Genomic DNA, 22031 nt, shown 5'->3' with positions numbered 1-22031 from the left:
CGAGTGAAAAAAACAAGGATTTCGTCATAATATGTGAAATCTAATGCCCGTTTTCTCGAACGTTAATCTGAGTTTAAACTCGGTTCATCCTATTTCGAAACTATATGAAAAAAATTGAACTGACAATGAGTTTGAACCGCGTCGGAGAAAACGGCCATAAAAGGGTCGCAGCTTTTGTTGACGTCGCGAGTAAACGGATAGTTTTGCGACTCGTTTTCCGGACAACGGACCAGAGCGAGCTGCGTTAATGGCATTTCGACGGAAAGAAATATTCAGCTTGAATTCAGAAGAATAAGATTTACAGAAAATATTTTTACCCCACTCGAGATTTTCTCGAGATTTTCTCGCGTGGATTATACCCCGGACTTGATTGTCGAGCTCACGAGAATTCTTTTGTCACATATTTTTTTCAAAATTTTTATCTGCTTTCACGTATTTTTCAACTTCCAGAGATATCAAATGGTGATCGTGTGGCTTGAGAGCAATTATATATAGGGTCCTTCGTGGTGGAATCCCAATGAGGAAAAAAAATTTTCATTTCGCTGTTTTCAACGCACTCGAATTATTTTCGTAGATTCCTTTTTCTCTATATTCTATTGAAATTCCATTTTTTCAATATGAAAAGGGCAACGGCAATATACGAGTGTTTGTTCGATAGCACTCGCTCAACTTTATTGCAGCTTGCAACGGTTCGGTGTGCACTATCTTTATTACGTCTAAATATGCCGATTTTGTGATGCGTGAATAATTCAGGGAACTATCGAGTCTAATAACTAAGAAAATATATATTTTTTTCAAAACGATAAAAGTGCTGCGACTCGTGATTCATTTTTGCAATGATTTGCGACCTTGACCCAATCTTTTCACTCCATAAATAGAACGAACTGAAACTAACCTCAAAATAATAAGCTGCTATTTAAAATAATAAAACGTCAACCGCGATCTCGTTGACACTATTTGAATGTTGGATTTTGTATAATTTTGCTTTATACGTCAGTGAATCGCGAAATTTTTTACAAAAAATCAATTTGAGATAGCGAAAAAATGAAAGATTTCAAAAGTTATACAATTTTCTTCTCCAGTGAAAAATTCTGGTCGCACTTTTTGCCAAATTATGTTGATCTCAAACGAAATTTTCTTTTAATATTATGTATGTATTGGCATTAAAATAAACAACTATGGATTTAAAATCGGATAAAAATGATGATTTAATAAACGAGATTATGGGTAAAAACATAATACACTGGAATTATCGCGGTCTGTCACAACTTCCTGAAGCAATAAGATTTTGTGCTCAGGATGTGAAAGAGATATACCTTAAAGATAACGAATTAAAGACGTTACCAGAGTGGATCATTGATTTGGTGAACGTGACACACTTATATCTCAATGGTAATAATTTGAAGGAAATACCACAAGAATTGGGCAGTATGAGGAACTTAACTCTATTGAATCTCAGTAAAAATGGAATCTGCGAATTATCTACTTGCATAGGAGATCTTAAGACGCTTGAGAGCCTCAACTTGAATGATAACTATTTAAAAAATATTCCTAAAGGTGAGAAGCGATTCAAAATAATAAATTTTCTTCATAATTTGCTATTCGAGCAAAAATCAGTTTGTATCTTCTTACGGCTTAGAATTGAGCAATTTGAAAAATCTACGTTCACTGTCGCTGTGCAACAACGAGTTTATAGTGCTACCCGAATGGCTGGGCTCTCTGGAGAAATTGGAGCAACTAAAAGCGGATGAAAACTCTTTGAGAGAATTACCAAATCGTTTGACCACGGCTCCTAATCTTTGTGTCTTGTCCATCTGCTCAAACAGGTTGTAGATTTTTCCTCTTTGCAATAGCACCAGCTTTTTTTTTTCTTTTTTTTCTTCCCTAGGCAAAATTCAATGGTCACGCAGTGTGAGGGAGACGAGCAAGTTTTCTGACCCTACTTGTTGGAAATACAGGTTGACTTATTTGCCTCTCAACGGATTTGTCTCCCATCCTTCTGTCTACTTTCATTCCAATCCATATTTGAATTATCTGTCCTATCCGATGTTTCGTCAGTTAATCCGCAATCCTGTCAATCGTAATATCCCCCTCACCAAGGTTTCAACGAATCCACTAATCACGAGAGACAATAAAAATTTACGAATTTCTACATTATCAAAAGAAGGCGAAAAAACTGTCATCGAATTGCCCAGGCAATTATTGAATGTTCATTCTATCAATATTAATCATCCTGTAACGCTCTGGGAATTGGCAGTGAGGAGACTTCATACTTACAGAAGGTAATTAAACGACATCCGATGGCAACCATTTTCGTATGGTTTGCAGATGTGAAAAGCAGGATTTGGACCAAAGTGATTCAGCTCATAAGAACGAGAAATTCTGATCGGGATCTTCATACCAAAAATTTCTATCACTATGTATTTCCAGGGAAGTGCAAAATATTGAAGAAGACAACGCAAGCCTCCGTGTTTCATACAATTTACTCATAAATGGTCCAGTCGCAATTTGCAGCAATGAAAATTGCCAGGAGCCAATATTTACGGAGACTTGGTTGGTAGTAGTGATCTCGTGCCCTCGAGATTCATTTTCGCAGCGAGTACCAATCGTTGTTCTCTACTGTTGTAAAAAGTACGGAGTTTTATTAAAAATTCCAATAATTTCATTCATTTTATGATAGCGAAAAAAACCAATGTACGAGTATTTTTCATTCGTTTTACGTTTTTTTTTTGTTCAGCTGTGCACTCCACCATGAGTTGCTTCTGGAAGAATTCGAAGAGATAAAATGGGATTTAGTTCATCAATAATAAACTGTACAGTGTGAAACGTTTTCGAATAAATTGCTTTTTTGTCGACGATGCAAAAAAAATTGTTTTTCTCTGACCAAAACTGGTTGCGGTATTGTGTAGCAGATTTGAAAGCGGAACTGTTAGCATCTTACTCCAAAAATCTGATTCCAATATTTTATTTTTCAATTATTGTATTTTAAAATTATTATATTAACAATGTGTCGTTTATATGAGAATAGATATAAACGCGGGGATCGAGGGGCCTCGCAAAAGAGGCCAATTGGATCGTTTGTTTGTTATCCGTTATGACTTGGGACGGGTAATCGAGAAACAGCGATTGACTGTGATGTTGAAGTTTCTATCGTTGGAATGCACAATTTTTATTTGTTCATTTAACCGCATGCAACCTTATTGCATATTGAGACTATGAAAAATGATGCTTTTTAGTTCATAAAAAAGAATCATAACAACGATATTAAAAATTGTAAAGACGTTTTTGTTTTTATTGCACTCTGACGATATAAACTTTAAAAAACGACTCTTATTTTTCATCATTTTTCAATGTTTCTCGATTTTTCTTTGGAATTTCAGTGTGCTACGCTATAAGAAAATCAAGAGCTTTGTCTCGATCGACGTCAAACTTGATAAGAGCCTTGGATGCTTCATCTTCCGGAAATCCAAGAGTCTTAAGAGTGCACAAATTTTCGTAATATACTTTGGCCTTTTCCTGATCATATTCGTTGATAACGAGGGCTTTTTCAGCGTCGTCACCGGCTATTCCAAGCTCTTCCAAATATTGTACAGCCAGAAGATACTCGACGACTTTTTTATTGTCTTTGCCGCCAAGATCGCGAACAGCTCGCGCTGCTCTCGACAACGGGAATCCCATATCGCTCAAATGACGTGCCAATTTTTTGTCTTCCTTTGTTAAATTCATCAATGGATTCGGTAGATTTGATTCCTTTGGCGAATTCAACCTCGGAAGCCGTAATTCGGTTTCGCTGTCATCACAATCAGGACTCTCCAGATCTGGCCATGGTTTCCAATTCTGGAAGCACAACATTTTCATTCATATTTCCTTTTATTTTATTGTCTTCAGATTGATTTTTTTTTCAATATTTTTTTCCTTTAATTCTGTTACGTTCTTTTACTTCGATCCTCTCAATCTTACCTCCAACTGTGGTCGCGCCAATTCTCGTTGTAGCTCTTCCACAATTATAGACACATTTCGTCTATTATGATTGTTGCTATCATTACTATTTTCAACGCTATTATCCGTTGTCTTGTCGTTTCTTTCTTCATCGGACGGACGACCATCGATCGACAACTCCTTTATTATATTTTCCACTTTCTCCGATGCTATCCACCAGGATGACGATTGGAGGACCTGAACGACAAACTTCATTAACACAAAGATCTACTACACAAATAGGTTGAAAATGGCAAATCATCTAACACGTTTCGTCATCAATTATTTTGTTCCTTTTTAACTAATTGAAAAATAAAGATCTGTTGAAACAAAAAAATGAGCGAATTGATCGATTTTTCGAACTTACGGTCAACAATCAAAGAAAAATCGTTATCGCGGAAATTAATAACAGGGAAATATCCAAAAAAATCACAAAAGTGTTTTTAAATAAATATCAAAATATATCCCAGTTGTAACAACGTTACAGATGAAAAATTATTTGACAGGTAAATTCAGCATGGAATGCCCATTATATAAAAAAAACTAGAATTCTGATTGAAAACCTGGGCAAGTTCTTCCATGTCGTTGATAGTCTTAAGTTCCATATTGTCGAATGGGCTACTTGTGTCATTGTCAAAATCTGCGTAATCCAAGCCTCCGTTGCAAGGGCTTATGATATCCCTGAGATCAGTTGCCGAAGGGGACAAGCGTTGTGGCGTAAGTATCGTTGCTTTTGGAGGTGGAGCGATCTTCACAGGGACGCTTTGTTCTTCATTTTTGTCATTGGAGCAATTTTCCTCTATCTTCTCGGCGCATTCTTCTTTCTGAGTTTCCTCGTGATTTCTCTGATCTTCATTGTTACTCTGATTCTCTAGATTACAAGTTTTTTTCTCATTTTCCAAATCTGTGACTTTTCTTTTCTTTCGCTCTTCGAGGCGTAGGCGTCGGGCTTCGTTGTTGGTCTGTCTGACGGCTCGCCATTCTTTCAACTAAATTAATTTGAAAAACAACGAACCAAATATTTTTTGTGATTCGGTCGGGAGGAATGTTTGAGAAACATCTCGAAATTTTTTTGACAATATAATTCACGTAGGTCAATGAAATCGATCTAGAGATTTACTTGATGTTTTAAAAAATGTTAACCTATAAAATACGATTATGGTAAAATATAAAACGATATCAGACAGTGTTACCTTATCAATCACAGACTTTTCTAGGCTAAAGTCATAAGTGTGCTTTGATATATCAGGCAATTTGTTATTATAAGCAGCAGGAAGAGTGACTTTTCGTGGCGGTTTGTAGGCCTCAGCAATTTTGACATGAACTCCATCCATGTAGGAAGCAACCGTGTCGCAACATTGTGAAGAAATCGAAGCTCTAGCCATAATAATATAAATGTCGTTGATACTTTTTAACACCTGTTTTTTTCGTTCAAGCGATGAACTTCTTAATTCGTGAATTTAATTGTCAGATTAAAAACTTTGGGCGCACCATAACCTTATCATAGTCACGAAACCATTTCTTTATCTCCCGAAAGAATGCAGAATTATCATTTCAAGTTGCGCAATGAATTCCTTTTATTTCTTGCTAATGTAAAAAAAATTACTTTTGATTTCCTAATACGTTTAATAGTCCCAAATGACAGGCACTATACACTCAAGAATCACGAGTTTTGACAGTTCGTCAGCTTACGACGGCCATGTTTGTTTTTGTGCACAAACGCGACAGTGGCGGCGGGTCGGCGGCCTTAGTCATTTTTCAATTTATTCGATCGTGGAAACGAAAAAGAGCAAAAGTATAGACCATTACCTTTTTTTTTTCCGATCAGAATTGTTGTAATCCAGATAAAAGTTAGTAATATTCAGCGTAAAAAATTGTAAACCAAAAATTCAACATGAACAATATAAAAGGAATAGTAAGGATATATACCCTCTACATATTTCTCTGTGAATAAATCGAATATCGAGAGACGATCGATTTCTTATATCTAATTTTCTTTATTCTTGATTTTACTCCTCCGACCTTTTTTGCACTCGCAATACGGTATTTTAATGTTAGTTTTCACGGTTTCCTTACTTTGCAAAGACAAAGATAATTGCTTAATAGACGTTGCAAAGCTTCGGATTTAACAATTAGGTAATAATAAAAGATATCTTTACGCATATAGAGGAAAATGATTACGCACTTAAGGAGTTTCGGTACAGAAGTCTAAATATTAAGAAATTGATCAAATTATGTTCTTCAACATCAAGTGCGAAAACACAATTTTTTTCAAAATTTTCTTCTACTTGGTTATCGAGTAATTACGCATTGAAGCAGATTTCTTATGCTCGGAATGTATACCTATATATATATGGAAACGCTATGCTTATATACACGTGAACTTTAGTGATCAATTTACTCGATAACTGTGTACAAGAAAAATCTTTAAAAATTTGTATTGTCAAATTTGGCACTAAAGAATATGTTCACCAAATTTTATAAAATTCTGAACTTTTTGAAATTTTTTATGTTTTTAACATAGTTTAGCATGGCAACATTGTATCGCCTGTACCAAAACTCCTTAATTTCAATTTTTGAAAGTATTCCAGTTATTTTATTCGGCAGATTTGAAGGGTTTTAAATCTTCAGACTGAGACTGAGAAGTCTAAATAAAGATGTATGTTTTGTAATTTTCGAGTTACTCAATATTTTTATATTTTTTCCCTAATATTCTGGCAGCGAGTCATTATTGTCGTGAAAATAAGTGAAACTTGCGATCGTATACCATCAGGTACCATCGATCACAGTCCCTCTTGAATCCCTACTTAGTCTAGGAAGGGCGCTTGTAAAGTACGAAAATTGTAAGAGAAACCGGTATTTTGGTAAAATGAAAAATTGCGTGCAAAAAAAAGAAAAAAAATACAACAAAGCAAAATAAGGCTGCAGTCGAACAGTCGTCTGCTTCGAGATCCCGTCTGTGAAGTCGTTGAAATAATATTCAATTTTTCGTTCGCACATGGAAAACTTACTTTTACACCTAATACTTTTACCCTAATATGTATACGGATGCAATAAAAATTGAAATTTGTGTTATGAAAATGTGAGTCTTGCAGTCACGTATATTCAGCAAACTGCGAAATATTATTTTGATTGCTTGCAAGGTTAGACGAAAAAAAACTACTATGTCAACGGCTTCCTGAAAGTGAATTTTTTAACATTCGACAAGGTTAGTTCTGCAGAGTTTTGCTTCATATCTGACTTTTATCCTAGTTTGCTTGAACGGTTATCCTTCAACATTAAGAAAAAATGCTGGCACGAAAACTCACTTAAAACAGGTCTAATTTATTGTCAATAACATTGATATTTTTTGTACATTGTTGTGAACGAGATCACGTCGTAATTTGTAACATGAATGTAACGTTTTTCATGAAACATCGATATAATTCAGTAATAGACAGGTCAACAGTCAATAATTCTATTCATTTTTTGTCCTTCGCTAGACAAAGTGGAACACATGTTATTCTTTTTCGTTAATCCTTGAGGTACAGTAAAAAATATTTGTATACAGGACTAATAGAAAATACTTTCCAATCCAGTTGAAACGATATCACGATCATTTGCAACTATCAACACTTTTTCCATTCGGAACTATACACATTGAATTGTAAAAGATATTTTTTCCTAGGAATGGTTTGGCAAAACGAATCATACCTAAATTTTACGTATAATCAACACGTTTCGCAAAACAGCGATCCACCTAATTTTCAAAATAGATTGTATATGAATATTTATTTGAACATACGTGAAATTCTCCTCAATGAAAATTTTCTAGCTCTCTTTTTATCTATGGAAACCAAGTTTCAACCATTTTTTAAATTACATATTTACTCTGGTCATTCTACTTTCAAAGGTTTGTATACTTTCAGAATAGAAATTGACGAATCTTAATTCTCAATATCTGAATTTTGATTCAGAATAAGTTTGACTTTTGTTATCTGTGTTTCATAAGATATTTATGAATAACTTTCAAATTTGACATTACAGAGAGAATGATTCAATATTGACCTTACTTTATTTCAGAACAAATATTGTAAAATTCATGGTTTTGTTCAGATCGAATAATCCAAAAATATTTCATGTATGACATAATAAATAAATATATACAGATATATATGGCAATTCGGCTATTCGTACAATGTAATCATTGCAGTTGAAATTATTTTTGTTTATCTAATATTCTACTATCACTTTTCATTGCTTCTAATTCTGGTTTATTTGTTACTGACTCATGAAGCTTTTTACTCTCAAGTGATTTCATATAAGCCAGAAACGACGTCCACATGAGGCTGCAAACGCTCACATAAACAACTCGATTACGCTCGGGAATTAGAACAAAATTAATGGTCTGCAAAACTGGCCAGACGCAAACGCCGATCTGAAATTGAAAAAACGAACATTCTATCACAGAATCCGAAATGAATAAAGTTTTGAAACTTAGGACATTTAAAAAATAAAAAAGTTGTCAGAACTACGATCAAACTCACTTTGTATGTTGGCCAAAACTTCTGCCTCACTTCCTCTACGCATTCCGAGACAGGTTTGAATTCCAGCAGATTAATTCCAAAGAAAAAACAACACATCGCCGCCGGACCATAAGTAACTTGTTCAACAAGAGCCTGTGTAGAAAAATTAAATTGATGCATCTATGATATCCTGAATCATAAACAATAAATAAGAAACCAAACAGAAATGGAAGATTTTAAAAATGTTAAGTCGACACAAAATGCCTTGTACACCAAATATCATGGTGATCAATAGCAATTTTCATCAATGCGCAATATTCCCAGAGATTGTACTCACCTTAGTAATCGCAGACCTCAAATTGCTCTTTGGCCAGAGGTAGGATGCACATTTGAGCCAAGCATAGAGGGTAGGAGCAACAAAGAAACCTCCGTAGAGGCTAAACCGAAAGGCCTGAGTATAATTGAGTTCTTTGTTACCAGCAATCTTTTGTTGAAGAAGGCTCCCGACAGGCCAAATCACGCAATACGAAGCCATCCCCCTGACAACAGGATATTTCTGCGTAACCTCACGAAATTTCACGAACACAGTCCTCATCTTTTCTCGTAAGCCACTGTAAAGAAATCCATGTTAAAAAGTTGCAGAAAACCCGGGAGTAAGTATTTCCTGAATAAATCGTATTCTCCATGTGAACAAGAGAGAAATGGGCGAAGTTGAGAGGAAAAAATTTCAACAATGTTTTAATAGACGCGTGACAGCACGAGCTAATCGTAACGCGGAGTAGCAGACGACAAAACGCGCAGGTGGCGAACTCAACATTCGTTTCTCTCACACGAAAAAATTACGTTTTTTCAAACAAAAAACAAATGAAACGTTCGTCGAATGCGCTTACACTGAATTTTTTGGCTATCGATATCCGGACCAACGGATCCCGCGTAGTACTGAAACATTTATGAAAAGCTTTATCGTGATGTAACACGCGAAGTAGCGAGCCTTTGACGTTTGACAGAACCAACTCTATCCCTCCCCTTCCTCCCCTCTTTGCCACCACATCATTCTACTATCTTGCTCATTACCGATTTTTTTATTTTCACGGTCATGTGCGTAGTCAGCTTTTGCTCATGTGTTTCCTTCGATTTATAAACAGCTTTGTAGACATGTGTATATAAAGTTTACATGATGAGTTTTTCCGGTTTTGTCTTTTTGTCTATTCGCATGAGTAAAAGATTTTATGTGAATTAAATATGCATATGCATGTAAGTGTATCACGGACGAAATTATCGACGACCTGAAACTTTGAAACGTCGTTTCGAGATTCTCCCTACCCTCTCGAGACAACGTGGCGGCGCACGTTAACAAAAACAAAAGGAAGGCGAAAAATATATTCCTCCACTATGACACCGCAAATATACGAGCACCAAGGGGACATGAATTTTGGCAAACTTCCCTGCTCTCGAGAAAGAGATCAACAATAATGCAAACTCGTGTGAGACACGAGAAAACTTGGTATACTATGACGAAATCAAACGAGTTCCATTCTTATCTGTCCTTGATAATATATATGCTGACCGATTACTAAGAAGTATTTTCAAATAAAACGACAGTCAATGTCCACTCGCCCCTCGGCTATTTCCTATCATTTCCGCTCAAATTTTTCCCCTTTTTTGTCATTCCGATAATTATTGCCGAAATCATCACAATTACCGTTCTTACGTAAATTTGGGCCTCGACAATTGTATCAAAAACCACCATTTTTTATGGCATAAACATTTTTCCACGAAATCAATTTAGCGTTGATTCTAAAGAAACATTTTATAGATAGAAAATTTTGTACAATACTTATTCTAACGCAGCCGTATGTTCTTATATGAGAACCATATTCCGACTGAATCCTTTGTATTAAAATGAAAAAACCAATTTCCATACTTTGGGTTGGAAACAAAGCTTATTGCCAAGCTTCTTTATTCTTGAAAATACTGTTGTTGAAACTAAATATTGAATAAAAAATCCTTCACGTCGAATTTATCAAACACCAATCGTATTTGGATAAATTTTTCCATCGTACTTGAAATACCTGTACTTTTGAAAAATTTTTAATGAATTTCATGCAGAGCTACACTATCGAATGAAAATATTTTTGAAAAACAGATTTATTGAGTTTGCTTTCCCTTAATCAGAAGAAAAACTCGTACTTTAGTATTGTTATGAGACCTCTTAAATTTTTATCTAAAATTAGATAGTTTTTTAATAATAAAAATAAATATTCTCAGAAATATATGATTGCCAAGAAGATCACATCGAATGATAATAACCGCTCGATCTTTCATTCTTGAGCAGACTTTGCTATCGTAGCATCTCAATTACCAGCAATTTTTCATTATTTTTTCGACTTTTGCCGAACAGCAAAATTTATTTCTGCTTGGTTACCAAGAAATACGGGAATACTAAAAGGGAAATATCACGCAGACACTTTTTCGAAGGATCTAAAGAAAAAATATACAGACTGGGACAAAATCAGTTCTCGCTGCATCGTCATTTATCCCTTGTTCAACCGTCAATTATTTGCTGCTGCAAATAATGCTCTATGTACATATTTGTTTTATCAATATTCATCCTAATTGTGTAATATAACATGTATTTATATTTATTACGTGTAATTAAATTCTACGTTGAAGATTCGATGGATATGACAATTTAATAATGATCCGTCGTCGATCTGTGCTTTTATTATTTTTTTTTTCACTCCTTTTTAAATTCGAGCTATCTCGGGTTCGATTGCCGAGAACGTTTTCATGATTTCAACACTGATGAAGTTCACTGAGTTTTCCAGTCCTTCAAATTTTATACTTAATCGTATAAATTCGGATTTTTCTTGATTCATACGTCTATAACCACACACATCTTCGGGGTGTATCGAAAAAAAAAACGCTCAGTTTATTCGTACTACCGACGAGCTTCCATCCAAGTGTTTTTCATTCCAATGGATTTACTTCCAACCTTCCACCCCAATTGCTTGTGCAATACAATTCCAAGTTCACTTCCAAAAGTTTATGCATGATTCATTTCCCTGGTGGGGTGAGCGTGTGTTATTTAGCTGCAATATCAAATAAATCGAAAATGCCTTCATTTTCGCCAAGATTGAATAGATAATCTTTCTCTCCGGGTGGTGGGCTGAGTCTTATTAAAGGTCCACAAACTGAAATTTAAATGTTTCAATGAACATGAAATTATGCCATAATTTTCATTTAGTTCACGAATAATACTTACAGTCTGAATAAAATTCGTCAAGTAAGTTTTCATCCGGTCCTATAAGATCTACAAAATAAGTGAATAACTAATAATTGATGAAACACGAAACACAAAGCACTCGAATAAAAAATGTTTCAATTGACATAAATTGCTGTTCGTCGATTCGTAAATAAAAACTTACTCGTGTTTTCGCCGAGCGCGATTTTTGCTGCTAGCGATTCAGAATCTTCTACCTCTTCATCTTCCTCCGATAACTCTGTCTTCGTTACTCCTTTGGGTAATCTACCAAAAAATTCCATCATTCTAGTTTAGTATTAACTTAATGATCGTGAAAAGATATTGTTTTTTTTATGAATGAGGATATGTACGGTCTACTCCAAGTGAACAAACTTGTCTCACGTTTGATCATCCCCGAACGAGACCACTGATCGCTCAATTGTCGAAATTGAGATCGTCAATTGTTTTACGCTCTATGCAGATCAGAAATATAAACTTACGATTTCCAAAGCGATAAGAGCGATATTTCTTCACATTTTTTTACATATATAGTTAATAAAAAGATGGAACATTTTTTAAATCGATTGAGAAATATAAAGATGAAAACAACAATGCAAAGAATGAGATTACCTTGCAGATTTTCTCTTTGGTCTTGAATCGTCTTTCGACTCGCTTTCCATCTTATCTCTCTTTGTGCCTTTTGACTCGTCAGCTTTGAGCCTCATTTCCACCATTTTATTGTCATAAGTTTCAGCAAGAAGGGGCTGAACGACATAAACCTTAATTTCGCCGGTATTACTCTTCAAAGACATCTCATAATTCAAGTCGTTCTCTGATTCATCGCCAGTTTGCTAAACAAAAGAAACGGTTTAACTCAAAATGAATTTAAAATCAAAATTTAGCAAATAAATATACTCGCTGAAACATTCATAATACTTACCTTTGCTATGTTCGGAACTTTTAGTATGGTATCCGTTGGCGCCTCGATCCCAAGAACAAACTCTTCAGCGAAATGTTCTTTAACATCCTCGTATGTAATATAAGTGAACTTTCTGTTATTTAAATCTGCTTCGATGTTCCTTATACTTTGTTTAATCCATTGCATATGAGTATCAAGAGTTGCTTCATGTTCCTCCAATTTTTTTATCTCATCTTTAAGTAAGAACAACTTGTCTCCGAGCTCTTCCGAATTGCATCCTGGTCCAGCACCCCTTGATAGAAAGTTGTGTTGAGGAGTCATGAACAATTTGTGCATTCAACATATTTCAAGAAAATAATGCATTCTTACTTCCACTGTATACTATTTTTGCTTTTCTTCTCTATCAATCCAATTCCTTCCAGAACATTTGTAATATCGTAGATACGTCTTTTTTGTCGAACTTCCAGGATGTCAGCCGCCTTTTGTTGAAAATTAATTTTTTAACATATTAGTGCATATGATATTTGATTTACAGTCATTTAAAAAAAAAAATTTCTTTGTGGCCTTTTAATTTATGAGAAACAATAAAATTATAATCAGACAATTGTGTGTTGAATATTTCATACGTGAATAAATTGAATCTATTTTGATGAAAAGAATATATTGGAAGGCGACGCTCACGGTCAATAGTAATTTGCATGAATATCTTGCGGACACTTTGTAACAAAAAAATTGTATATTTTGTCAACTAGTACAAAATTTGAAAATATAAACCTGTGACCTGCCTGCATAAATCTGTGACTTGTTAGTAGACTTTTTTTATTCATTCACATAACTCAGCTGTCGAAAAGTGAGCTTTAACCATAAGAGACAGAGCAATACATTTTTGTTCAAGATTTTACAAAATTAACAAAATGCTCGAAATTCCTGAGCATGGAAGAGAATAGGATAAATTTGAGGGAACAATGACCTTCAAAAATAATAAGAGATATTTTTATGAGCAATGGAAAATGACAAGTTTTGGTAGAAATTGCAATTCTCTCGTAAAAGTAAACAAAATATATGATAAATGCTTTTTAGGTTATGTTCTTTATAGTTTAAAAAATACTGCAAAAAATGCGAATGAGGAAATGAAGAATAAGTACGGTGCTTTTGCAACGTAAAACGATTATGAAATATCAACACTGACGGATCCCGAATATGGGTCAAAAAACAAAAATAATCTTTCATATGCGAATAAAATGAACGCAGAAATGAGTGGATGGAAATTCACATTAGAGAAAGCAGTGTGCGATAGGTTGAATTTATTCGAAATTCCCGCAAGCAACTGGAGCGACAAACTTAACCTATCTAGCGCCTCGTTACTACGGGACGAGGATGGGTAAGAAGTAAAAAATTATGAAAAGGAAAAAAACAAACTCACGACTTTGAGATCGAGGACACCATCCTGTGCTTTTTGCAACAACGTTACGAAACGAGTGGTCAACAGACCGAGGGATTTCTCGAATCTGCTCTGCTGACTCTCTGCCATTTGTACGTGGATTACGAACCGTTGTCAAAAAATATTTTAAAAGCTCATGGTTCGCGGTGGTGTTTCTTCTCATCCCTTCGAAATTGCCGCAACAACTGACGCTCTAGCGCGCAGTGCCACGCCGCGGCTATTTATTATACTATTGCCAGTTTACAGTCAAAACTCTCGTAAAATATGTAACAATAACAAATAATAGAAATTACATTGAATACCCCCTAGACGGAACTTGTTTGAAACACTTGAAAGATTCACAATAATTAAATGTAATAAACAACATGACAGCAGGAATTGGAAAATACGAAACGTCTTGATCATTTTTGCTCTCGTCCTAAAGCGCGCGAAATTCGAACTGTGTTAATGCGGTTAACGGATTTCACATCGATACGAAACTGAATGTTCGCATGAAAGATCTAATAAGCAAATACTTGAATTTGAAGATTAGGGCAATGCATAGACAAAGTTAATCGTACAAAAAATCCACTCAAACTGTGAGAGTCTTTCCAGCACTTCGAACCTCTTGTGTCAATAAACGGGCGAGTAACTGAAAAAGTAACGAATGAAAATGATTTTCTGAAATGAATTATAACCATTAACAATGCTGTAGTGGTTTCTCGTATATTCTCATAAGTTTGCAATTTATTTACAAATATCAATATGAAAAAAATTGTCTAGTTTAAAAAAAGTGTTTATTTTCTTGGGAAGAAATCGATGATGGTTCGAACATGGGAATGAAAATTCAGGGAAAAGAAAATTCGTTAGTGGCGCTTGTAGCATCAGGACTTGGGCTTGAACTCAGTGAACTTAAAGTATCCTCTTTGACCTTGACGACGGAATCTTTCTCCTTGCTCTTCTCCTTATCCTTGTCCTTCTCCTTTTCTTTCTCTTTATCTTTGTCCTTATCCTTGTCCTTATCTTTTGGTTGCTTTTCTTTATCCTTTTTGTCCTTATCCTTCGTGTGTTTATGCTCGTGTTTGTGTTTATGTTTATGTTTGTGTTTCTTCTTGTCCTTCTTCTTCTTCTTACCCTGAATAAAGAGAACAACGCAATAAATTTATATTGGATGAAAACAAAATGAATGAAAATAATTGAACGTTATTGTTGATTTCGCAAAAAAATTTGTGCTAGTTTTTTATTATTATTATTTTCTTTTATATTTGCCTTGTTCGAGGAATCGCCTTTTTGCTTGTGGTCTTCAGCTTCTTTTTTGAACATTCCAGGTTCAAAGCCCACGGGACCTTGAGTTCCCATAAGACCCGGCAAAGATGCCGAATTGTCGCTGTAATATTCAGACTTGACTTTTCCTTCGCCTGGTGGACCCGGAGTCCCTCTTCCAGCATCCTAAACAAGTTTTAATGAAGAAATAAATAAACCCGATCAGCCGAAATAGTGTAAAATACAAAAATTTTGATATTAAAAAATTCTTCAGTCCACGAAGAATTTTCGTCTTTCGACATACGTTATGAGTCTGTTTTTGTCGTTTAACCTCTGGACCACAATCCGAAGCGGTACTGGGCCCAGCAACAGGTTCTTTGACAGGCGACGAAGCCTTCCTTTTACTGCTGGGTAATGTAACATCCTGAGGTTCCTGGACGATTTCTTGTTTAATGTGGGGTGGTACTCCCGGTTTGTTCTGTAAAAAATCAACCATTCCAAAGTTATTTTCAAGTATTAAGCTCCAAAACGTGTCTAGAAATAATGCAAATTATTACCAGACGTAGATTTTCTTCCCTCTCGGGGCTGGCTTGAGGTCCAGCCTTCCGTGGTTTAGCGGAAAGACATCCCAGTTCCGGGATAGGCAAACACAGGGGCCTTTTCGAACCGTACAATGTGTAATAAAAATCGACAAGGTCACAACGTAATTTGGAGTCGTGGGACAACATACCGCTACAGAAATTAAAGAGAAAAAAAGTTGAATACGTCATGATTCATAGATTTACAAAAATCTTTCTATTTCAATATTAATCTTGGATCCGCACAATCTTTTTCAACATAAGCCTTGCAACAGAGTCGAAAACAAGCCGAACCACTTGTTACGTGTTTATGCTAAGCCGGCACACATTATTACATGTTTATTGAAAAATCGAGTATCCGGTGAGATATAAATTGAAAGTTCAATTTTGAATTTTAACAGTCATTTATTTTAACGTGTAATGCTTACTTTATAAGATTCCATATTCGATCGACTAATTCGGGCTTATCCAGTCGATGTTTATGAGCTCTTTCAAAGGGCGGATTTTCCACCATCAATCTGACGAGTCTATGACGTACACTAGGATGGGGATCCATTTCCGCCATATCGAGAAGAAATTCGAGATCGTCCCATTTGCCATCGACTTTGGTAAAGTCGACGAGAGCTTGGAGAGCTGCTATTCTGACATCTAAAAAATAATATTAAATGAAACCATTAAAAAAATTACGAAATCTCTGCAACATTTTTTTTTGCTTCAACCGATGGATTTTTCGATGATTTTTTTCAACGATTTACCTATAAACTGTCCGTAAGCTGCGTACGCCCTAAAAAGGTGCGGATTGCTTGGCAAGTGTCCGAATTTCTGCAATATTCGGATGACTTTTAAGCAAGCGACGCTCACCGTGTATTTATAACAAGGCAAAAGTTTCTCGAGATTCAAATTTCTAGTAACTTCTTCGAGAATTGCTTTTGTGTCAACAGACAATGATTCTGCTGTTATGGAAGTCCTGTGAAAAAGGCAGCATCATTTAAAAGAGGATATCGCCAAATTTTAAATTTATTCCTATTAAATAAGGTGCAGTAAATTTCGTTTAAGGGAATTCAACGTATTTTTGATTTACCCATGTTGGACACTAATCACAGGTGTAACTGTCGCTCCGAGAGCTTCAATTAACGCAGCTCTGTAATAATTGTCGGAATAACGATTTTTACTGTTGTCATTGTACTTGAAAAGGTCCATAAGGAAAGCGAGAACTTCCGGTGGACAAATTCCATGCGCGTTTCGCAAACCTGCCATTGCGACTGGTATAGTCTGAAAAACATTATAAAATACATCCATTAACAGTGTTTTAAATAGTTTGACACACTTTAATAACACAATGAATATTTAAACGAGTGTACGAGTGCAGATATTTTGTACCTTTTGTAAAAAATAGTGCTGAAAGTTGGTGAAATTATTTTGCTTGATGATTCTTCGACACGAGGCCGAGCCGTAAAGTTTCCGGAAAATTGCGAGCATAGCGGGAGGGCCTGCCCAGGTAGCGACCATTGCGTTTGCAACCTGATGACAACGAATAACGTTTTCCAAATTATTTTTTTAACATTTCATGGAACTTTATTTTGAGATTTCCATCAAACAATCATCCCGTTCTGATATATTTGGACTGTCTTCAATCCCAATTGTTGATTTATTCATCAAATTCAAAAATCCTTTTTTTCACCTTTGTTAAACAATGGGCGGCTCGCAAACGAACTTTGTAATAACAATGTTCATTTTCAATCGTGTCGGTAAGAGCCAACCGAGTAGCGGGCGTCGGATGGTTTTGAAGAGCCTCGATCGCTTCGAGCTGTGCCGTGACGTCCCTTTCGTGTCTCAACTGATATTGCCATTGATAGTCCGGCTGTTCAATTTGCACGGCCCGCATTAAAGTTATGTCCGGATCGAGCCTTATCCAAAGTACCGGGGAATCGCTGTAGAAATCATTGATCAGAAGTAATGAAAAAAAATGATCATTAAATTAGACGTGGACTTTGAAAAATCTTAATAGAATGAACAAACAATTGGACTTACTCCATTGCCGAAAGATCCATGTCGACTTCCTCACCAGTACAAAGAGGGATTTTTTTCTTCTTATTTCTCCTGCTCTTGCTGTGACACGTTATATCGGCTTTTGCGACGGTTCCCTCGATCTGGAGAGTGTGCTTGAAAGTACCGTCCAATTCTTGAATATTGACAAGCAAAGGCCCAACGTATTTTCTTATACCCCGATAGTGCGTCGTATCCTGTCGAATCTCTAATTCGACGGTGTTCCTTAAAAATAAATATGAGTTTAGATAAAATAAATTGTTCTTTATTGGAGGTTCATTTGCACAATGAAATGAATTTTTTCAAATAGTGAGCATTTTTGTTATTTTAACTGAACTTAATTTTAACTTGATGAATGGAATATAAAAATGAAATAAGGAGGGAGCTTCGATCGCTCTCTAAATAGAATAATAAAAACCTTTTTCTGTTGAAAACGAAGCTTAGACTGAATTTCGCGTGACCACCGGTTCTAACCCATTGATCGATAAACACCGCCATATCCTTACCGGTCACGGTAAATATGGCTTTAGTAAATACGTTCGTACTAATCAAAAAGTGGGACCAAAGACCAGAGTCGATTTTTTGTTGAGCTGCGTTCGCAGCCAATGATAACTGTTTGTTGAATACTTGGAGCAGAAGTTCCTGGCCAATCCTGTGCTCCAACATCCGTATCACCAAATGCGCTTTTTTACGCAGCACTTGAATATACTTCGGCGACATAGTGTGCAAATTTTTCACTGGAAAATAAAAACCTGGATCAGGAACACGGGGCGCCGGGGCTGGACTGTTAGCAGCGATCGGAAGCGGGGCCGGTGGCTGTGACGAATCTAAAATTATTCCGCCAAATTCTTCTTCGTATTTTACCACCTCTTGAAGTTCCTGGATCAACAATTCAATTTGTAAGGTAAAATATTCACTTATCTCTCTATATGAATGAAACGGAAAAACACATTTTAACTAAATTTTGTGACATGAAGGCTTATTATTGAATTTCATCGAAAGACAGGAAGAGGGTAAAATTTTTTCAGTGTCGTCACTTTTTTATATATTAGTAATACTTCGAGTGAGAATTGTCATGGACCTAAAAACTGAGAAATGACTACTGTTGGCATACTGCCCAACTGTATTTGCAATCCAGAATGTTAAAATCCTAAAAACAATATTCAACCGGCCATTTTTGTCGTTTCAAATAGCAGATTTCATCGCTTGTTTCTGTTGGCACTTACCCTTACTACGGCTATAGGGTGGGGGTTCTTATTTGGGGTGTTCTCGGAATTCCCTGTCGACAAGGTGGAAAAGTTTGCAAAAAATTATTTTTTTAATAATTATTTTTAAGTTTTGCGAATTTTTTCAAAAAATCTTTTGCAAACTTCGTTTGCCTCGTCCTCGGGAAACTCCGAAAACACCCCAAATAAGGGCCAGCCTATAAGTTACCATACTTCGAAAAACTCCGATGATTTTTAACTTCACTGCGGTTCCCTCTTCAACAATCCTTCGTCAGAAATCGATTTGGAAAAGAGAAAGTTCAAAGAGAAAAAAATATACACATATAAATCTTTGTATTTACCGATTGAATCCACTCTCTGTATTCGTTATTGCCAAAACACTTTTTCGCATATAATCCAGTGAGATAAGTCGAAATACCTTTTGGTAACCACGTGTCCGACCAATTTTGCATTGAAATAAAGCATCCGAAAAATTGTTCTGCTATAGCTTGGGCCATAGCCTTTTTCGTAATGTAAACTTGATCTATTATCGCTGTTGAATGAAGAAGATTAGTGCTGAAACAAAATTCCAACAATCTTCAAAACAAGCATGTAATAATAGAATAGGAATAATAATTGTTATTATTTATTTAGCTTCTGTAAGTACTTTTTTCAATTTTTTCATCCGATATGAAAAGTTTGAGTTGAAAAAAATGGTATTATCAAGACACGTACTTAAGTATGCTCATGGTCGCATAGGCATTGATGTCCTCATCAATTTCATCAACGAAAACTTGTTTGTAACAAGAATAAGGATATCTGTTGGACAACGTTTCCTCGTAGAATTCAAACGCTTCATGCATATACTTTGCAGAAACTTTGAGAGATGGTAAAAGTTGAGGTAAACAAAAATGTGTCACTTCGTGCATGTATGGATCAACGAATATCTCAAATGGTCTATAGAAGAAAGTTAAAGTATTATTAAAATGAAAATGAAAAATTGAATTTTGTAATGAAAAAGTTTGTAAAAGTGTTATTAACCGACCCAACTGCAAGAGCGATGTTAGGTGCGCAAGCTGGTGTGTTTAAAACGTAATGAAACGTTTTTCTTCTCATATCCGGAGTGTAAACAACTTCAACCAAATCGCCACATGAGACGGCGGTCATGAAATCGTCCACGGTAAACTCTAATTTCCAAGTACATGGCTCGGCGAAACTATCCACGCAGGGAAACCATAGTCTTGAAGAATTCTCGTAGCTGTACGTGTACATATGAGCACCGCGCTATTAAATAAATTATCATAAGCTTAAAAAAATGTAGAATTTTTCAAAAAGAAAACAAACATATTGGAACATGCTAAAACTTTGTAAAAGTCGGATTTTGTGGTAATTTTTCACAACCTTCCATGACTTTATAAAGTCGAAATCTAATATTGTGATATTTAAGAATTTCAATAATTTTCAGGTCGTTAAAAACCCTGTGAAAATAACAGTTATATTTTTTATAAAAATACCTCTGCTAGAGAACCTTCGCAGTTTGGCAGAACAAAATGTACACCACCCTGTGGTTGTTCCAGAGAGAATTCAATACCTATTCTCAAACTACGTCCCTCTGCTATGAGATGCACCGCATCTGGTGGTATTTGGATAACAAGCTCGCCTGCATTGTTATCAGGATCGACGCGTTGCGCTGCTGCCAGATGAAGATTTGAGAAAAACTCCAATGACCGCCTGAGCAACACAAACAATCCTGAAATTTCGCTCATAGCACAGTGTAAAACCTTTTGATGCGAAAAAATTGTTTTGAAAAATGATTAGATTACTGATAAGAAAATAATTGCCAAAGCAAAAATAAAATTTTATTTAATTAATGTTTGTTATAACAATAACAACATGGGTTGAATATCGGTATTAACTGATGTCTCCTTGGACAATCATAATATTTGTAAAAGTAACTTACTGTTTACCATCTCCTTGACAAATGTCCAAAAATGGATCGAAATATTGAAATGGTGCCTCGAAAGTATCATTGAGACAAACCCTATAGATCCTGCATTGCCTGGCGTTGAGTTTCACAACCTTTAGGCTGTCTCTGAGAGGCACTATCGTCAATTCCACAAAACCCTGTTGAAAAAAAGGCAGAGAAAAAAAATAACATCTGGTATTTCTACAATTTTATTATCATGAAAATTGGCTTCAGTGACGTTGAAATTCTCATTGATACCTTGATTTTTCGCTGCTATAAGTTATGACAATGAAAAAAAAAAAAACAAAAGCTTTCCTCTGCTAATTTCGCGGCAAAAATAAGAGTTCGAAATTTTGATTGTACTCACGATGATGCTCTTCCTCTGAAAGCTTATTCCAGTCAAGCTCAAAATTTGATGAGCTGTAGATTAGAAAAGCAATATTTCTCATTAGACACATTGTTACTTTATTTCAACTCTAGAAAAAAAAATTAACACATTCTAACCTGCTTATAAGAATAACATAACCTAAAAATATTTAGAATAGGTACACAAAAATAATGTACGCGAAAATAAAGTACAAAAATACTTATAATTTGAAAGGTCGGCTGATGTCAGCTGTTCGTTCTTTCTTCATCGTTTTTTCGAAAAATCAAATACGCGAAAGAAGGAAATATACGATTTTGACATTCCTAAAAATTAAACAGCGACGCTAGAAAAAAACATTGTTTTTTTTTTTCATCCCAATCGAAAATCGAAAACTGGAACGAATAACCAATCATCGTCATTTCAGATCCATGCACATTGCTCCCATTGGTCAGATTCAACTTGAAGTTGCTGATTTTATAATCGGATGAATTTAGTCATCTGAAAGGTTACGATTTACGATTGAAAAAATTATTACAGACG

The 22031-nt window shown here is 35.4% G+C and overlaps 5 protein-coding genes across 8 annotated transcripts; 1 reads left to right on the top strand and 4 right to left on the bottom strand.

The window, feature by feature from the left end:
• Nucleotides 1–42: 42 nt before the first annotated feature.
• Nucleotides 43–2869, top strand: LOC122409235 (leucine-rich repeat-containing protein 28-like). 2 transcript variants are annotated; one of them, XM_043416611.1, is made up of 6 exons: nucleotides 43–1392; nucleotides 1495–1557; nucleotides 1640–1826; nucleotides 1959–2282; nucleotides 2431–2631; nucleotides 2738–2869. In XM_043416611.1, the coding sequence occupies exons 1-6, from the start codon at nucleotides 1179–1181 to the stop codon at nucleotides 2805–2807; spliced, it is 1059 nt and encodes a 352-aa protein (XP_043272546.1). In that variant the 5' UTR covers nucleotides 43–1178; the 3' UTR covers nucleotides 2808–2869. The 2 variants fall into 2 exon arrangements, with proteins under 2 accessions (XP_043272546.1, XP_043272545.1); XM_043416610.1 differs by having other exon boundaries at nucleotides 43–1557.
• Nucleotides 2870–2949: 80 nt separating this feature from the next.
• On the bottom strand, nucleotides 2950–5704 carry LOC122409234 (uncharacterized). Its single transcript, XM_043416608.1, has 4 exons — nucleotides 5172–5704; nucleotides 4542–4967; nucleotides 3961–4176; nucleotides 2950–3837 (listed from the first exon to the last, which is right to left on the bottom strand). Exons 1-4 carry the CDS (start codon nucleotides 5361–5363, stop codon nucleotides 3385–3387), a joined length of 1287 nt encoding a protein of 428 aa, XP_043272543.1. The 5' UTR covers nucleotides 5364–5704; the 3' UTR covers nucleotides 2950–3384.
• A 1578-nt stretch (nucleotides 5705–7282) lies between these two features.
• LOC122409622 (mpv17-like protein) lies at nucleotides 7283–10867 on the bottom strand. Of its 2 annotated transcripts, XM_043417345.1 has the most exons (5): nucleotides 9558–10358; nucleotides 9374–9422; nucleotides 8821–9094; nucleotides 8505–8636; nucleotides 7283–8395 (listed from the first exon to the last, which is right to left on the bottom strand). In XM_043417345.1, the coding sequence occupies exons 3-5, from the start codon at nucleotides 9076–9078 to the stop codon at nucleotides 8177–8179; spliced, it is 609 nt and encodes a 202-aa protein (XP_043273280.1). In that variant the 5' UTR covers nucleotides 9079–9094; nucleotides 9374–9422; nucleotides 9558–10358; the 3' UTR covers nucleotides 7283–8176. The 2 variants fall into 2 exon arrangements, with proteins under 2 accessions (XP_043273280.1, XP_043273281.1); XM_043417346.1 differs by lacking the exon at nucleotides 9374–9422 and having other exon boundaries at nucleotides 9558–10867.
• A 132-nt stretch (nucleotides 10868–10999) lies between these two features.
• On the bottom strand, nucleotides 11000–14272 carry LOC122409618 (transcription factor E2F4-like). 2 transcript variants are annotated; one of them, XM_043417330.1, is made up of 7 exons: nucleotides 14070–14272; nucleotides 13016–13125; nucleotides 12668–12938; nucleotides 12358–12578; nucleotides 11912–12012; nucleotides 11749–11796; nucleotides 11000–11677 (listed from the first exon to the last, which is right to left on the bottom strand). In XM_043417330.1, the coding sequence occupies exons 1-7, from the start codon at nucleotides 14175–14177 to the stop codon at nucleotides 11568–11570; spliced, it is 969 nt and encodes a 322-aa protein (XP_043273265.1). In that variant the 5' UTR covers nucleotides 14178–14272; the 3' UTR covers nucleotides 11000–11567. The 2 variants fall into 2 exon arrangements, with proteins under 2 accessions (XP_043273265.1, XP_043273266.1); XM_043417331.1 differs by lacking the exon at nucleotides 14070–14272 and adding an exon at nucleotides 13432–13949.
• A 499-nt stretch (nucleotides 14273–14771) lies between these two features.
• On the bottom strand, nucleotides 14772–21857 carry Taf2 (TATA-box binding protein associated factor 2). The gene is made up of 18 exons (XM_043417324.1): nucleotides 21716–21857; nucleotides 21492–21546; nucleotides 21119–21282; nucleotides 20673–20889; nucleotides 20204–20442; nucleotides 19894–20115; nucleotides 19521–19734; nucleotides 18372–18832; nucleotides 17939–18178; nucleotides 17589–17838; nucleotides 17288–17428; nucleotides 16989–17179; nucleotides 16663–16874; nucleotides 16336–16555; nucleotides 15887–16061; nucleotides 15634–15807; nucleotides 15336–15515; nucleotides 14772–15201 (listed from the first exon to the last, which is right to left on the bottom strand). The coding sequence occupies exons 1-18, from the start codon at nucleotides 21757–21759 to the stop codon at nucleotides 14914–14916; spliced, it is 3687 nt and encodes a 1228-aa protein (XP_043273259.1). The 5' UTR covers nucleotides 21760–21857; the 3' UTR covers nucleotides 14772–14913.
• Between the last annotated feature and the right edge of the window lie 174 nt (nucleotides 21858–22031).

The sequence above is a fragment of the Venturia canescens genome, chromosome 4, assembly GCF_019457755.1.
Source record: "Venturia canescens isolate UGA chromosome 4, ASM1945775v1, whole genome shotgun sequence".
Classification (NCBI taxonomy): Eukaryota; Metazoa; Arthropoda; class Insecta; order Hymenoptera; family Ichneumonidae; genus Venturia; species Venturia canescens.
This window is presented reverse-complemented; position numbering and strand designations above follow the sequence as displayed.

What these genes read in the sequence shown, in the direction of transcription:
- LOC122409235 (XM_043416610.1), top strand. Translation starts at nt 1,179, where the DNA reads ATGGATTTAAAATCGGATAAAAATGATGATTTAATAAACGAGATTATG. An exon ending in TTTAAAAAATATTCCTAAAG is followed by an intron (nt 1,558 to 1,639) that starts GTGAGAAGCGAT and finishes CTTACGGCTTAG; the next exon opens with AATTGAGCAATTTGAAAAAT. An exon ending in AGACTTCATACTTACAGAAG is followed by an intron (nt 2,283 to 2,430) that starts GTAATTAAACGA and finishes ATGTATTTCCAG; the next exon opens with GGAAGTGCAAAATATTGAAG.
- LOC122409234 (XM_043416608.1), bottom strand. Translation starts at nt 5,363, where the DNA reads ATGGCTAGAGCTTCGATTTCTTCACAATGTTGCGACACGGTTGCTTCC. An exon ending in AAAAGTCTGTGATTGATAAG is followed by an intron (nt 4,968 to 5,171) that starts GTAACACTGTCT and finishes AAATTAATTTAG; the next exon opens with TTGAAAGAATGGCGAGCCGT. An exon ending in TGGCGCGACCACAGTTGGAG is followed by an intron (nt 3,838 to 3,960) that starts GTAAGATTGAGA and finishes TTGTGCTTCCAG; the next exon opens with AATTGGAAACCATGGCCAGA.
- LOC122409622 (XM_043417346.1), bottom strand. Translation starts at nt 9,078, where the DNA reads ATGAGGACTGTGTTCGTGAAATTTCGTGAGGTTACGCAGAAATATCCT. An exon ending in TGAGGTCTGCGATTACTAAG is followed by an intron (nt 8,637 to 8,820) that starts GTGAGTACAATC and finishes TTTTCTACACAG; the next exon opens with GCTCTTGTTGAACAAGTTAC. An exon ending in AGTTTTGGCCAACATACAAA is followed by an intron (nt 8,396 to 8,504) that starts GTGAGTTTGATC and finishes TTTCAATTTCAG; the next exon opens with ATCGGCGTTTGCGTCTGGCC.
- LOC122409618 (XM_043417330.1), bottom strand. Translation starts at nt 14,177, where the DNA reads ATGGCAGAGAGTCAGCAGAGCAGATTCGAGAAATCCCTCGGTCTGTTG. An exon ending in AAAAATAGTATACAGTGGAA is followed by an intron (nt 12,939 to 13,015) that starts GTAAGAATGCAT and finishes CTTTCTATCAAG; the next exon opens with GGGTGCTGGACCAGGATGCA. An exon ending in CGCGCTCGGCGAAAACACGA is followed by an intron (nt 11,797 to 11,911) that starts GTAAGTTTTTAT and finishes CTTATTTTGTAG; the next exon opens with ATCTTATAGGACCGGATGAA.
- Taf2 (XM_043417324.1), bottom strand. Translation starts at nt 21,759, where the DNA reads ATGAAGAAAGAACGAACAGCTGACATCAGCCGACCTTTCAAATT. An exon ending in GCGACCATGAGCATACTTAA is followed by an intron (nt 19,735 to 19,893) that starts GTACGTGTCTTG and finishes ATTTTGTTTCAG; the next exon opens with CACTAATCTTCTTCATTCAA. An exon ending in ACAGAGAGTGGATTCAATCG is followed by an intron (nt 18,833 to 19,520) that starts GTAAATACAAAG and finishes TTGTTGATCCAG; the next exon opens with GAACTTCAAGAGGTGGTAAA.